The sequence below is a fragment of the Electrona antarctica genome (assembly GCF_951216825.1).
Source record: "Electrona antarctica genome assembly, contig: scaffold_55, whole genome shotgun sequence".
NCBI classification, from domain to species: domain Eukaryota; kingdom Metazoa; phylum Chordata; class Actinopteri; order Myctophiformes; family Myctophidae; genus Electrona; species Electrona antarctica.
Window position 1 is genome coordinate 700,235 of NW_027638720.1, and position 16,416 is coordinate 716,650.

General features: G+C 46.8%; 1 protein-coding gene across 1 annotated transcript in view; it reads left to right on the plus strand.

Annotated features, from left to right (window-relative positions):
• LOC306917781 (uncharacterized protein) overlaps nt 1-16,416 on the plus strand; it is a gene marked incomplete at its 5' end in the record, with an annotated part of 62,116 nt that overhangs the window by 40,082 nt on the left and 5,618 nt on the right. Inside the window, 3 exons of the mRNA XM_079530689.1 lie at nt 349-522; nt 765-923; nt 16,114-16,175. Coding sequence (XP_079386815.1) covers nt 349-522; nt 765-923; nt 16,114-16,175 — 395 coding nt within the window. The remainder of the gene's footprint in view (nt 1-348; nt 523-764; nt 924-16,113; nt 16,176-16,416) is intronic.

The window sequence follows — 16,416 nt, forward strand, 5'->3', positions numbered from 1 at the left end:
GATACAGTGACTAATGTATGTAGTCTTTATGCTGAGATACTACATTTAAAACACTATGACACTATGAGTGGTTGAATGTGTTCTGTCAGAGTGTCATCCCCTAGTTTTGAATGATATTTATATTAATGTTAATTCTTAATTGGTGTTGAGTATCAGGGGCGTAACTAGACGTCAGTAAGCCCCCGACAGTTTGATCAAAATGCACAAAACGTTCTAAACATGAACTGTGGATCAATATCTAAAAACCCAGTGGGAGAGACGGTTTTATGTGGAAAACGTATGCTGCATGAGCCAACGGAAATTCTATGGCAATTCTCTCTCTCTCATCTGGTTGTATTCTTCATTTAGTCTGAAGAACTGCTGGTTGTCGGAGAGAAGCTGTGAAGTTCTGGCCTCGGCTCTCGCCTCCAATCCTTCCCATTTGAGAGAATTAGACCTGACTTTGAACAACCTGCAGGACTCCGGAATTGAGCTTCTATGTGCCGGAGTGAAGAGTCCACATTGTCACCTGGAGACCCTGAGGTAAATAGAGTTTTATTCTGTGTGGATCTGTACTGCAGACTCTGAGGTAAATAGAGTTTTATTCTGTGTGGATCTGTACTGCAGACTCTGAGGTAAATAGAGTTTTATTCTGTGTGGATCTGTACTGCAGACTCTGAGGTAAATAGAGTTTTATTCTGTGTGGATCTGTACTGCAGACTCTGAGGTAAATAGAGTTTTCTCTGTACTGGAGCATCATTGTTAAAGTGTGGATTTCTCTGCAGGTTGTCAGGCTGTGCGATCACAGAGAAAGGCTGTTCTTCTCTGGCTTCAGCTGTAGCCCTCAACCCCTCCTCCCATCTGAAGCATGTGGACCTCAGCTGTAACCACCCAGGAGGAGATGCTGAGCAGACGCTGCTCTCTGCTGGACTGGAGACTGTCAAGTGAGTCGACTTGGACTGTGTCCATCCATCTTGGTTAAAAATAAGTTTTAATTTTATTTTTTCTAAGGCTGTCAAAGTTAACATTGTTAACATGACTCACATTAACGTGAATCGTGCGTCAACACAAATTCCTTTTAACGGCGTTAATTTAATTAACGTGAGATTTACGCAATGCACGGTGAGGTTTGAAAGAGTGGTTGAGAGTCTGAGACACATGCATGCATGTTGCTGTTTTCCACTGGCCAAGTAGCCCCGCCTCCACTGGCCAAGTAGCCCCGCCTTTGAATCCACTCTGCTCCGATCATTCAGTCAGCAGCACTACAGCTAAAGCAGTCGGTGCAACCAGCACTAAAGCAGTCGGTGCAACAAGCACTAAAGCAGTCAGTGCAACCAGCACTAAAGCAGTCGGTGCAACAAGCACTAAAGCAGTCGGTGCAACCAGCACTAAAGCAGTCGGTGCAACAAGCACTAAAGCAGTCGGTGCAACAAGCACTAAAGCAGTCGGTGCAACCAGCACTAAAGCAGTCGGTGCAACCAGCACTAAAGCGGTCAGTGCAACCAGCACTAAAGCAGTCGGTGCAACCAGCACTAAAGCAGTCGGTGCAACCAGCACTAAAGCAGTCAGTGCAACAAGCACTAAAGCAGTCAGTGCAACAAGCACTAAAGCAGTCGGTGCAACAAGCACTAAAGCAGTCGGTGCAACAAGCACTAAAGCAGTCGGTGCAACAAGCACTAAAGCAGTCGGTGCAACAAGCACTAAAGCAGTCGGTGCAACAAGCACTAAAGCAGTCGGTGCAACAAGCACTAAAGCAGTCGGTGCAACAAGCACTAAAGCAGTCGGTGCAACAAGCACTAAAGCAGTCGGTGCAACAAGCACTAAAGCAGTCGGTGCAACCAGCACTAAAGCAGTCAGTGCAACAAGCACTAAAGCAGTCGGTAAAGCAGTCGGTGCAACAATCACTAAAGCAGGCGGTGCAACCAGCACTAAAGCAGTCAGTGCAACCAGCACTAAAGCAGTCGGTGCAACCAGCACTAAAGCAGTCGGTGCAACCAGCACTAAAGCAGTCGGTGCAACCAGCACTAAAGCAGTCAGTGCAACAAGCACTAAAGCAGTCGGTGCAACAAGCACTAAAGCAGTCGGTGCAACAAGCACTAAAGCAGTCGGTGCAACAAGCACTAAAGCAGTCGGTGCAACAAGCACTAAAGCAGTCGGTGCAACAAGCACTAAAGCAGTCGGTGCAACCAGCACTAAAGCAGTCGGTGCAACCAGCACTAAAGCAGTCGGTGCAACAAGCACTAAAGCAGTCGGTGCAACAAGCACTAAAGCAGTCGGTGCAACCAGCACTAAAGCAGTCGGTGCAACCAGCACTAAAGCAGTCGGTGCAACCAGCACTAAAGCAGTCAGTGCAACCAGCACTAAAGCAGTCGTGCAACCAGCACTAAAGCAGTCAGTGCAACCAGCACTAAAGCAGTCAGTGCAACCAGCACTAAAGCAGTCGGTGCAACCAGCACTAAAGCAGTCGGTGCAACAAGCACTAAAGCAGTCGGTGCAACAAGCACTAAAGCAGTCGGTGCAACAAGCACTAAAGCAGTCGGTGCAACAAGCACTAAAGCAGTCGGTGCAACAAGCACTAAAGCAGTCGGTGCAACAAGCACTAAAGCAGTCGGTGCAACCAGCACTAAAGCAGTCGGTGCAACAAGCACTAAAGCAGTCGGTGCAACAAGCACTAAAGCAGTCGGTGCAACAAGCACTAAAGCAGTCGGTGCAACCAGCACTAAAGCAGTCGGTGCAACCAGCACTAAAGCAGTCAGTGCAACCAGCACTAAAGCAGTCAGTGCAACCAGCACTAAAGCAGTCAGTGCAACCAGCACTAAAGCAGTCGGTGCAACCAGCACTAAAGCAGTCGGTGCAACAAGCACTAAAGCAGTCGGTGCAACAAGCACTAAAGCAGTCGGTGCAACAAGCACTAAAGCAGTCGGTGCCACAAGCACTAAAGCAGTCGGTGCAACCAGCACTAAATCAGTCGGTGCAACCAGCTCTAAAGCAGTCGGTGCAACCAGCACTAAAGCAGTCGGTGCAACCAGCACTAAAGCAGTCGGTGCAACCAGCACTAAAGCAGTCGGTGCAACCAGCTCTAAAGCAGTCGGTGCAACCAGCACTACAGCAGTCGGTGCAACCAGCACTAAAGCAGTCGGTGCAACAAGCACTAAAGCAGTCGGTGCAACAAGCACTAAAGCAGTCGTTGCAACCAGCACTAAAGCAGTCGTTGCAACCAGCACTAAAGCAGTCGGTGCAACCAGCACTAAAGCAGTCGGTGCAACCAGCACTAAAGCAGTCGGTGCAACAAACACTAAAGCAGTCGGTGCAACCGGCACTAAAGCAGTCGGTGCAACAGGCACTAAAGCAGTCGGTGCAACAGGCACTAAAGCAGTCGGTGCAACCGGCACTAAAGCAGTCGGTGCAACAAGCACTAAAGCAGTCGGTGCAACAAGCACTAAAGCAGTCGGTGCAACCAGCACTAAAGCAGTCGGTGCAACAGGCACTAAAGCAGTCGGTGCAACCAGCACTAAAGCAGTCGGTGCAACCAGCACTAAAGCAGTCGGTGCAACAGGCACTAAAGCAGTCGGTGCAACCGGAACTAAAGCAGTCGGTGCAACCGGCACTAAAGCAGTCGGTGCAACCGGCACTAAAGCAGTCGGTGCAACAGGCACTAAAGCAGTCGGTGCAACAGGCACTAAAGCAGTCGGTGCAACAGGCACTAAAGCAGTCGGTGCAACCGGAACTAAAGCAGTCGGTGCAACAGGCACTAAAGCAGTCGGTGCAACCGGAACTAAAGCAGTCGGTGCAACCGGCACTAAAGCAGTCGGTGCAACAGGCACTAAAGCAGTCGGTGCAACAGGCACTAAAGCAGTCGGTGCAACCGGCACTAAAGCAGTCGGTGCAACCGGAACTAAAGCAGTCGGTGCAACAGGCACTAAAGCAGTCGGTGCAACCGGAACTAAAGCAGTCGGTGCAACCGGCACTAAAGCAGTCGGTGCAACCGGCACTAAAGCAGTCGGTGCAACAGGCACTAAAGCAGTCGGTGCAACAGGCACTAAAGCGGTCGGTGCAACAAGCACTAAAGCAGTCGGTGCAACCAGCACTAAAGCAGTCGGTGCAACAGGCACTAAAGCAGTCGGTGCAACCAGCACTAAAGCAGTCGGTGCAACCAGCACTAAAGCAGTCGGTGCAACAGGCACTAAAGCAGTCGGTGCAACCGGAACTAAAGCAGTCGGTGCAACCGGCACTAAAGCAGTCGGTGCAACCGGCACTAAAGCAGTCGGTGCAACAGGCACTAAAGCAGTCGGTGCAACAGGCACTAAAGCAGTCGGTGCAACAGGCACTAAAGCAGTCGGTGCAACCGGAACTAAAGCAGTCGGTGCAACAGGCACTAAAGCAGTCGGTGCAACCGGAACTAAAGCAGTCGGTGCAACCGGCACTAAAGCAGTCGGTGCAACAGGCACTAAAGCAGTCGGTGCAACAGGCACTAAAGCAGTCGGTGCAACCGGCACTAAAGCAGTCGGTGCAACCGGAACTAAAGCAGTCGGTGCAACAGGCACTAAAGCAGTCGGTGCAACCGGAACTAAAGCAGTCGGTGCAACCGGCACTAAAGCAGTCGGTGCAACCGGCACTAAAGCAGTCGGTGCAACAGGCACTAAAGCAGTCGGTGCAACAGGCACTAAAGCGGTTGGTGCAACAGGCACTAAAGCAGTCGGTGCAACAGGCACTAAAGCAGTCGGTGCAACAAGCACTAAAGCAGTCGGTGCAACCAGCACTAAAGCAGTCGGTGCAACCAGCACTAAAGCAGTCGGTGCAACCAGCACTAAAGCAGTCGGTGCAACCAGCACTAAAGCAGTCGGTGCAACCAGCACTAAAGCAGTCGGTGCAACCAGCACTAAAGCAGTCGGTGCAACAAGCACTAAAGCAGTCGGTGCAACCAGCACTAAAGCAGTCGGTGCAACAAGCACTAAAGCAGTCGTTGCAACCAGCACTAAAGCAGTCGGTGCAACCAGCACTAAAGCAGTCGGTGCAACAAGCACTAAAGCAGTCGGTGCAACCAGCACTAAAGCAGTCGGTGCAACCAGCACTAAAGCAGTCAGTGCAACAGGCACTAAAGCAGTCGGTGCAACAAGCACTAAAGCAGTCGGTGCAACCAGCACTAAAGCAGTCGGTGCAACAAGCACTAAAGCAGTCGGTGCAACAAGCACTAAAGCAGTCGGTGCAACAAGCACTAAAGCAGTCGTTGCAACAAGCACTAAAGCAGTCGTTGCAACCAGCACTAAAGCAGTCGGTGCAACAAGGAGGCAGGCAGCCGAGGCAGGCTGCGCAGAGCTACACAGCTGAGCTGCTAGTTGTCAGAGCAGCCGTTATGCTCATTATTAACAGGTTGGGGGCCCATGACGGAGATCTCCGTCCTGGTACTTAGTACGGTCTGGTGCTTGAGACGGAGATTGATAAATACGACGGAGATTAATGATATCAAAACCGGTCGCATCGCGCCACAGCCTATAGGAGCGCTTGTTGCGCAATCCTCGATGTTGCGCAACAGTGAGACGTCATCGAAAATGTTCCCCCCCTGTTTAGCCGACGACAACGAAAATCTTAAAACGTTAATAACTCGTGATCTAAATCATTCCATCTAATTCTAAGAAAAGATTATGTCTTAGACGGCCCACCGCGGTCCCGTCGCTAGTCGCGATAGAAGCGCGTTTAGGCTACATTTAGCTGCTCCAGCCACATCCGGGATAACATCCGGTCCGTCGGTAAAAGTGCTCCGTGTTTATAAATCGCTGGGCACATTTTATTAATGGATTAAATAACCCTGGTAGAGTCGCTGCGAATGGGCAGAGAAGTCGTCGGCCGTCGGGGAATGGACTAACTGTGAGTGTGTGTGTGTGTGTGTGTGTGTGTGTGTGTGCGCGCGCGCGCGTGCGTGTGTGCGCGTGTGCGTGTGCGCGTGTGCTTGTGCGTGTGCCACAAACTGACTGTTCTTTTGGGCACATGGCCGAGGCACATGGAGATGGCGCAAAATTATCCTTAATTAGTTTACAATCTGTACTCTTATAGATTAGGCTATCCGATCATCATATAAAATTAGTATGCTACTATACACATGCCATGTTAGCTATACAGTTTATAGATCATGCTTAAGCATGTGTTTAATGTTGCAGTATTTATATTTAAACAAGATGAAGAAAGTGACAGCTCTCCATGTTTACAGACAAGAAAGACAGACAGACAGACAGACAGACAGACAGACAGACAGAATACTGCAGTGTTTTTATGTGTTTCCTTAATGTGCTCATCTGACCATATTTTCGGTCTCCTCATTCGATCACGTCTATTCACGGTAACCGAACATCTCGCTGCGTAAAGTATACCTTCTCCATCTCCAACTTTACTCCTCATTCATCCGCCACATTGTCTGCTTCATTTCCTTTATTTAATGCGATTGCATTCCCACCTGCACCGAATCGAAATCAAGTGCAATTTGAAGCGAAGCGAAACCCCCGTTTTTTTGGCCGAGTAGAATGCGGTTCTTTGATTAGGATTCGAATGAGGCTTCACACCTGCCAAACGAAGCGCACTTTCCGACAATGCATCAGGATTCGTTGTAATCGCAGTAAGGCTTTCTGGTGTGAAGGAGACCTTAGATTGACTCAGCAGTTTTGGGTGTACATATTTTAGTATGTCGGATGCAAACCTATCTCTGTATTTCTTTTTTCTGCAATAAATCATAGCGCGGCAGTCAGTGCCGCGCTATGAGCTTGTAGATCTGCTATTTTTGAAAAATCATTAGAATGTGGTGCAAATCTTTGAATATATATATATATATATTCTTTCAGAGTGAACATTTTCACTCAAATCATTGCTTCTGTGGTATCCCTAAAACAACATATTTTCAGATGGGGGTCCGCAGCCAAATACAGATAATTCTGGGGGTTCTTGACATGAAAAAGGTTGAGCAAAACTGACCATATAGAAGGTTATTCAGAAAACTATCAGGATTTAAATGTCGACGTCAGGCTTAAATGGGTTAAAAGACTTCTGCAAACCTCCTAACCTTCGTTTTTCTCCATCTGACTCGGTCATTCTAATCAACTGTATTTGGGTAAAGTGGTGATAATATAAGAACAGTATTTGACAATAAAGTCACAACACCAACTTTCATGAGACAGTATATTGTGTTAAAAATAAGTTATTCTTTTTTTTGTTTTCATTTCCAGAGAAGTTAATATTTTGGACATAGTTGGTTACAGCAGAGTTGTATGTTTTTAAACACAACACTTTCTCATCAAAGTTGTTACGGTGACTTTATATATCATCAGATACTGTCAGATATGTTGTTAGACTCATACTCACTACATGTGTTGCGGTCTCCAAACTAATTATGCAAAATAACAAGTGGCCCCAAAACTTGACATCACAAAGTGTTTAACGGTTTTTATTAGTGGTGGGCATAGATTAATTTTTTTAATCGCGATTAATCGCACTGCAATCCTGGAGTTAATCGCGATTAAAATGGCTCATTTGAAGTCTGCCAAAGGCATTCAAAATGTGTGCGCTACCTAAATAATGACCAGAAGTAAGTCCTTTGAACGCGTTTCTCAGGCCAGGTGGCCCATTAGACCAGGTGCCCTAATTATGGATATTAACAATACAACTAGCCTAAAAACGTCACAATATTTCATATTGTGAGCTTGTGGAACTGTTCACAGTGTTGCCAAGTCTAGTCATTATAAGCTACTTTGGACTTGTTTATCTGTAAAGTTTCTTTAAAATATTGGTGGTCCTTGAGATGAACATGTTTGAGAACCACTGCTCTAAAACAACATTGGACATTGTTGTTTGACAGTCAACACTATAGTTGCTAATTTTAAACTTAATTTCTGACTTTTTCGGATTTTCTGACTTGATCTGGCCTGTTAACATTTTCATAGACCTGGTTGCTTGTTTCTCTCTCAGTCATGAAATGTGGCAACCGTCAAAGCTAGTTTGTTTTGGTTGTGATGCATGGATGATGGCATCTTGATGCTACCGCATAGACCACACAGACTACTGCGGAGGCGCGGACCCCCACGCAGACTATCGCGGACCCCCACGCAGACTATCGCGGACCCCCACGCAGACTATCGCGGACCCCCACGCAGACTACCGCGGACCTCCGCGGGGGTCCGCGCCGACCTCCGCGGGGGCCCCCGCGGACCTCCGCGGGGGTCCGCGCCGACCAACGCGGGGGTCCGCGCCGACCAACGCGGGGGTCCGCGCCGACCAACGCGGGGGTCCGCGCCTCCGCGGTAGTCTGTGTGGGTGTCCGCGGATAAGGGGGGTCCCTGCGGAGGAGTCTAGTCCATTTATTTTTAGAAAAGGGTCCTTTGGTTCCATTTGAAGCAGGCTAAGGCTACACTCGCAGTTCCAGAGACCCAGCTCCTAGACCCAACTTTGAGAATAGATTAACGGCGATATTTATTTTATCGCGCGATAAGAGTCTCGCGTTAACGCAGCACGTTAACGCCGATAACGGCCCAGCATTCGTTTTTATTTACCAATTCCCCACTGGATTAACACCTCTGAGGGCCCCTGGGCACTGAAGCTCGAAGGGCCCCCCTTCACGCGTGCGCAACATTTTCGCTGTTTTGGAGCCGTTTTGGGGCAGTTTTATGCCGTTATATTGGCCTATTTCCGGTCGCCTACCCCCCCCAGATCTAGCGCATTGTTGCTGCTTTACACACAATTGCACTTTTCAGCTGCCCTTCTCACCAACAATAAAACACTAATCTTTTTAGACACCATTTATTTCATTCGGATTAGCAGTGACGTTTTCTGTGGTTCCCAAGGGCCCCTGGGAACGTGCCCAAAGTGCCCATATGGTAGATCCGGCCCTTACAGAAGTATTAAACCAACAAACAAAATACATTTTACTGTCAGGTACTTTACCAACTCAGGAGAACAAAAGGAGAACAAAGGAGACCTGGAGAATGAGGGGGGGTCCAGGTCACCCCCTATAGGGACGTCGAAGCTGTTTCCCCCCCTCCCCTAACTTAAAACCAACTAACTACTAATAACGAAAACTATGACTGCCAGCCATCTCCAGGCCAAACTGAACTAAATTAAGTTTAACTGAAAAGTATTGACATGGTATTGGGACTGACCAGCTGTTGCTGGGTCTGTGTCTGCCTTGACACTGAGCTGGCTGGCTTTTATAGCAGAGGACAATTAGGGGAATCTGCTGCAGGTGTGCCAGCCCGGGTGTGTCGGTCTGAGTGGGGAGGAGAGACAGGATTAGGCACAGACAATGATTGAATGAGTGCGTGTGTGAGTGATGTCATGGCCACACGCAACAACATGTGACATATTATAACTTTATATATCATCAGATACTGTCAGATATGTTGTTAGACTCATACTCACTACATGTGACATATTATAATCACTTTACCCAAATCCAGCTCAAGTGGACATTGAAAGTTATGTTGTTGTTTTAATGTCTTTATCTTATGCCATACTAAATGCATACTAAATGCATACTAAATACTAAATGCATCCAAATACTAAATGCATACTAAATACTAAATGCATACTAAATACTAAATGCATACTAAATACTAAATGCATACTAAATCCTCTCAGACCCATTTGAGCCACGGAACCACCATTTGATGACATTTAGGCCCTCATTTATCAACCAAAATATGGGTGCACGCCGAAATTACCGCAATTTTCGGCATTTACCATGTCCGCCAAAGCTTGAAAATGATCTTGTGCCAAGACAAAGATCACGTCTGGTCGGGAGCTGTCGTACGCTTTGTCCTCACCTGTTTTTCTGTCGTAGAACAGCGGAGCAGCATTGTTTGACCAGCTGTGAGGCTGTCACAGGCATCGAAACATATGTATTCACTCCTAAAACTGGTATGGGCTACATATAAAAAAATAAGAAAAAGGTAAAGGAATACATCAACGATGTGTCTTTGTGTCATATGACTTTGGTAGGAGATTTCCAACTTTACAAGCAATTAAAAACAATGTTGCAAGTTAGATGCGTAAGCCATTTAAACAGTGTTTTGCATGATGAGCGCATACATGCGAGGATTTGGGCTGTCTGTGCTGAAATATTTCCATGACGGGACGTTGGAGAGTATAGTGCAGTGCTGCAGCGCGGAGAGTCCCAACATGGGTAGCCTACTGTAGCCTAATCTACAGCAGGCCGATGTCTTTCTGGAGTTACAGTAGTGCAATCTCCTCCTCGTTTAATAAACCCGACGCGTCGCTCGAATGCCAAATGTGCCGTGCCAGCGCAAGTGGGAACGCATCGGAGATAGTATAGGCTAACCCAGCCTGCAGCCCACCACCACCACCACTGTCCAGTGCCACATGAGGCAGTTGACATCTGTCGAACTGTCGAACGTGCATGGTCAGTTGGTCACGGTGTCACGGACGGACCACATGAGTGACAGGACAGGAGAGGACAGGAGATGCACCTTGCAAAACAGCAGCGTGTGTGCGCGCCTATTTGTTATTTAATTCATGGTTCACAGGTTCAGGTTTTCGTTCACTAATATATCTTGTTGTATATTAAATGAATAAAGACCAGTGCTTAATTTCAGCCGGAGCTTGGCGGAGCTCGGCTCCGGTACCTGTCACTTGAGCTCCGGGAGCTCAAGCCACCTGTAGAGGCAGCTCCGGTAGCTGTAGAGGGCGCTCCGCCACCCCAAATGCACATTACAGTATATGATACGTCTCTATTATTATTTTAGTTTCATTTTCAAGTCAACTAGGCTTCTTCCTCGTCATAGTTACTTCTATTTCCAGTACGATTCCAAAATAAAACATGGCTTAAATGATCGCATTGCAAGTACAAACAAAAAAACTCTTATTTTGAAATGTGTGCCCGTTGTGAGAGGAAATAGGTGGCTATGGAACCCCGGCTTGACGCCTCACTGTTGACGGTGTCGGATCCTCCTTTTAATACTCTATGTGTCGGATGCGTAAATAAAAACTCGTCTCGACTTTTGCAATTTGCATCTGTTGTCGTTCGTTGCATATGGAATATGGAACTTTCATACTTTTATGGAGCAATAGATGAACTGCTACTTGGAGTTTAGCCTTGGGGACAGCAAGCATGCGTTTTGTTTTCAATACAACATGGCATGGTGAGTTCTTATGAACAGAACTGATTGCATTGCCAAATCTCGCAAAGACACCCGGCTTTACAACATGGGTCGATCAGTATCGAATACCATAACGCTTGCTTTGGTGGGCCCGAAATAAAAAAATAGACTAGTACAGAATTAAGTAGTAGTAGCATTATTGAGTTCATCGGAGGAGGCGGAGGAGGAACTTGGATAAGGACAACAACAAAATGCGCATGCAGGTATTTACATTGCGTACTGTTCTGATGATGGGCCACCCTAACTTGTTATATAACTTATAGCCTATAGGACTACTGTATTTTATACAGTATGTAATATAACGTTGAGCCGCTGTGCCTACTGTAGTTGTGTGTTGTGAGCCGGCGGACCCCTGTGTGAACTGCTGCTGCAAATGTTATCGAAAAAGACTTGTTACTTCAGGGTCCTCCATTTTCAATTCATCAGAACATTTAAAGACATATATAAAAAAAACGTCTATAAGCCTACTCTATTGTGTTCTAATAATAATAATAATAATACATACGATTTATATAGCGCTTTTCAGGGTACCCAAAGTCGCTTTACAGACATTTTAATACAGACATTTTTATTAGAAGAATTGTGTCAAACTAGTTAAAAAAGTTTAAAAGGTTAAAAACTAGAAATCAAAATCAAAAAAGGACAAACAAGAATGGTGTGTGTGTGTGTGTGTGTGTGTGGGGGGGGGGTTATGTAGGGAAAGCCAGTTTGAAAAGGTGGGTTTTGAGTGTGCTTTTGAACATTTCGAAGGTGGGGGCAGATCTGATGTGAGTTGGGAGTGAGTTCCAAAGAGAAGGGGCGGCCACTGCGAAGGCCCTGTCTCCCCAAGTGCGTTTGTTGGACTTGTGGGGTTCCAGTTGGTTGGCAGTGCTTGACCTGAGGGAGCGAGAGGGGACATGACGGTGGATGAGTTCAGAGAGGTAGAGGGGGGCCTGGTTGTTGAGGGTTTTGTAGGTGATGGTGAGTATTTTGAAATCAATTCTGGACTTGACTGGGAGCCAGTGGAGTTCACGGAGGACGGGTGTGATGTGGTCCCTGGATCTGGTTCTGGTGAGCAGGCGGGTGGCGGAGTTTTGAACATATTGTAGTTTTCTGAGAACCTTGGTGGTGACACCATAGAGGAGGCTATTGCAGTAGTCGAGTCTGGATGTAATGAAGGAATGAATGAGTGTCTCAGCGGCAGTGTGGGATAGCATGGACGAAGGCGGGCAATGTTACGGAGGTGGAAAAAGGCGGTTTCTGGTTGACATGGGGCTGGAAGGAGAGGGTGGGGTCAAGAATGACACCAAGATTGCGGACTCGGGTGGAGGGGGTGACAGTGCCATCAATGGTGAGGGAGAAGTCATGAGAGGAGCGGGTGAGGGAGTCGGGGCCAATGATGAGGATTTCAGATTTATTGCAGTTGAGTTTTAGAAAGTTTGTTTGCATCCATGTTTTGATATCAGTCAGGCAGGAGGTGAGGGTGGAGTGGGTGATGGTGGTGATGGTTTTGGAGAGGAGATACAGTTGTGTGTCGTCGGCATAACACTGGAAGCGGAGACCGTGAGTGCGGAGTATCTGACCAAGGGGGAGCATGTACAGGATGAAGAGGAGGGGACCAAGTACTGAACCTTGGGGGACGCCGTGGGTGACAGGTGACGTGAGTGATTGGCAGTTGTTGATGGAAATAAAGTGCTGTCTGTCAGTGAGATATGATTGGAACCAGGAGAGGGCAGTGTCAGTGATTCCAAGGGTGGTTTTGAGGCGTGAGATGAGTATGGAGTGGTGAATGGTATCGAAGGCGGCACTGAGGTCAAGGAGGATGAGGATGTTGAGTGAACCGGTGTCAGCAGATAGCAGGAGATCGTTAGTGACTCTGAGGAGGGCAGTTTCAATGCTGTGTTTGGTGCGGAAGCCGGATTGAAATTGTTCGTAGAGGTTGTTTGTTTCCAGATATGTAGTGATTTGGTTTGCAACGACTCGTTCCAGAATTTTTGACAGACAAAGCGTTCTGATGGGTGGGCTGGCCGTTGGTTGTGTTAAAAAAAGGCAAAAACGAATTTTGCGCGTGCATGCGCGCGTGCACATGCACACACCCGAGCTCCGGCACCTAAGAATTTAGAAATTAAGCACTGATAAATAATTTAATTAAGCAATATTACACGAGAGGGTGTGGGTTAACGTGATTATTGCCACGACAGTGATGCGGTGAGGAACGAGACGAAGTCGAGTTCCGCAAGCATCACTGAAGTGGCAATAATCACGTTAAACCACACCCTCAAGTGTAATATTGCAATTATACAACAGTTACCCTTAAAACTAAGAAAATCGCTGAAAGAATATATTTTTTTAATGACAGATGTAGTCACTAAGACCACTAAGAAACTAGCTAGCCTAGCCACAGAGTTTGCTAGCGCTCTGGGAGAAAAGAGCAGCTGAATTCTTTGTTTTGATTAGGTGGTGAATGGTGCTGGTTTAACCCACGGCTAGAAGGCTGTTTCAACCAATCAGATTGCTTCCTCGAAACGACCTGTGGTATAATATACAACTAACAACACACAGCAGGCGCGTAGCATGGATCAAATGATTGACTGGGCAAATTAGCATGGAGGGTGTGTGTGTGTGTGTGTGTGTGTGTGTGTGTGTGTGTGTGTGTGTGTGTGTGTGTGTGTGTGTGTGTGTGTGTGTGTGTGTGTGTGTGTGTGTGTGTGTGTGTGTGTGTGTGTGTGTGTGTGTGTGTGTGTGTGTGTGTGTGTGTGTGTGTGTGTGTGTGTGTGTGTGTGTGGGGGGGGGGGGTAAGGGGGGGGTAAGGGGGGGTAGCGCATCCGCGGCCGATAGGTGTGAAGTGTGAACGGTTTGGGGGTCCATTTAACACGAGGCCCGCCAGGAACATAGACTTTTAGACACGTAGAATAGCGTACCGTGCCACACCAGGAAAAGCCGTTTTAACAGTGATGTATTATTTAATGCATGTTTTAATACGATCGTATTAAAAGCTACCATTCGTTAGCTTTGTTATGCTTCTGAGCCAATGGCCGCGGCCATTTTGAAGATGCACGCGCATCCACTTACATTGCCTGCTCTGTTTTCAGACGGCTTTATCTCCAGAAGCGACATTGCAGGGGTCGCTTTGTCCCAGACAAGCGTTTTCAACGGCCTGTAGCAGGCGCTGTGATACTCGCGGTCCACTTTTTCCACCACCGACCGAGAGAACAAGCACCAGCTTCGTCAACACACACGGAATGGTTTCATAGTAAAATGCGATTACGGATATTTGGCTCTTCAAAGTAAGTGTCACGCGCGATAAAACCCTGGCAGGACGCGACGGAGGGTTTAAATAATGGTAGCGGTCAAACGGTTAAAACAAAGGCGGCTTGCATGCTGTGGTTTAAACCAGCACAAGGGCTGCCAATTTTGTATTGTTTTGTGAGGCAAGGTAAGCGAGGCGAGAGGAGAAAAAACAGACAGGGTAGGCCTTCAGCTTTATTTAATTAATGCAGGTGTTCGTTCTTTCTTTCTTTATACAACACACCAGTTGGGCTTGCAAGTTGCGTGTGCGTGCGTGCGTCTGTGTGTGTATGAGAGGGGGGGGTGAGGCGGGCAGCAAGGCAATGTAACTATGGTTTCCAGGTCGTACTGCAGTTGTTCATGTCGCAAAAACGAGGGCGAGGCTTGATTTCATAGAGCATGCCAGATTGATTTCAGCCGTCACATGTATTACTGCTAGGAATGAAATTAGGAAGGATCAGCTGTTTGTGATCACTTTATAAATGCCGACGTGACGTCGGTGTACTACGAAACCTACACTCGAATTTGGGGCAGAATTTACACTTTTTTTTTTACACAATTTACATTTAAATGAGGGCCTCTCAGACCCATTTGAGCCACGGACCACCATTTGATGACATTTAGCCTCTCAGACCCATTTGAGTCACGGACCACCATTTGATGACATTTAGCCTCTCAGACCCATTTGAGCCACGGAACCACCATTTGATGACATTTAGCCTCTCAGACCCATTTGAGTCACGGACCACCGTTTGATGACATTTAGCCTCTCAGACCCATTTGAGTCACGGACCACCATCTGATGACATTTAGCCTCTCAGACCCATTTGAGCCACGGACCACCATTTGATGACATTTAGCCTCTCAGACCCATTTGAGTCACGGACCACCGTTTGATGACATTTAGCCTCTCAGACCCATTTGAGCCACGGACCACCATTTGATGACATTTAGCCTCTCAGACCCATTTGAGTCACGGACCACCGTTTGATGACATTTAGCCTCTCAGACCTAAAACATAAAATATGTTGTTGTAGAGAAACAGGCAAACGTTGATCAAAATAACAATTCTTCTACATTCTCTAATTGTGGAGACTTATTTTAAATTAATTAATGCAGATGTTTAACAGTAATTTAACTCTTGAGAGCGTAAAATGAAACCAAATGCACCCGGGAGGGTCCATTTGGTTTCATTTTACACTCTCAAGAGTTAAAGATCTCTAAGGGTCACTTTGTTACCATGGGGACCACCTGGAGCCCCCTCAACCCATTAAGGCCTGACGTCGAAATTAATAAAATGTCTTTTAAATCATGACAGTTTTCTGAAATGTCTACAGTATATCAGTGGTGCTCAAACTATTTATTTAATTAAAAATTAAATATGAAATTGGACACTGACCGCCATTTGAAAATATGTTGTTTCAGGGACCTCCCAATATATATTCAAAGATTTGAAAAATTGAAGATCTACAAGCTCGTAGATCTGCTATTTTTCAATAGCTAAAACATAATGCTTAAAACACCAAAAGGGGTTCCCGTCCAGAATGGGTTAAGGACCACTCGTGGTCCCCGGACCACTGGTTGAGAACCACTGCTTTATTCAATAAATGTGTAATGGTGAATGTGAGCTGAAGAGTCTTAATGAAGTGATGCATGTTCATACTCTCTGTATCATTCAATGGTAATAGAAATGTTTTATCATTTCTTCCTACAGTGTGAATCATGGAGGAGAACACTGGATAGATCACTGGATTAATCCTCGACTCCTTTCAAGATGTGAGTGTCTGTCTGTCTGTCTGTCTGTCTGTCTGTCTGTCTGTCTGTCTGTCTGTCTGTCTGTCTGTCTGTGTGTCTGTCTGTCTGCCTGCCTGCCTGCCTGCCGCGCTACGAGTCTCTGAACTGGGGACCCCCCACAATAATCATATCTGAACTGGGGACCCCCCACAATAATCATATCTGAACTGGGGACCCCCCACAATAATCAAATCTGAACTGTGGACCCCCCACAATAATCATA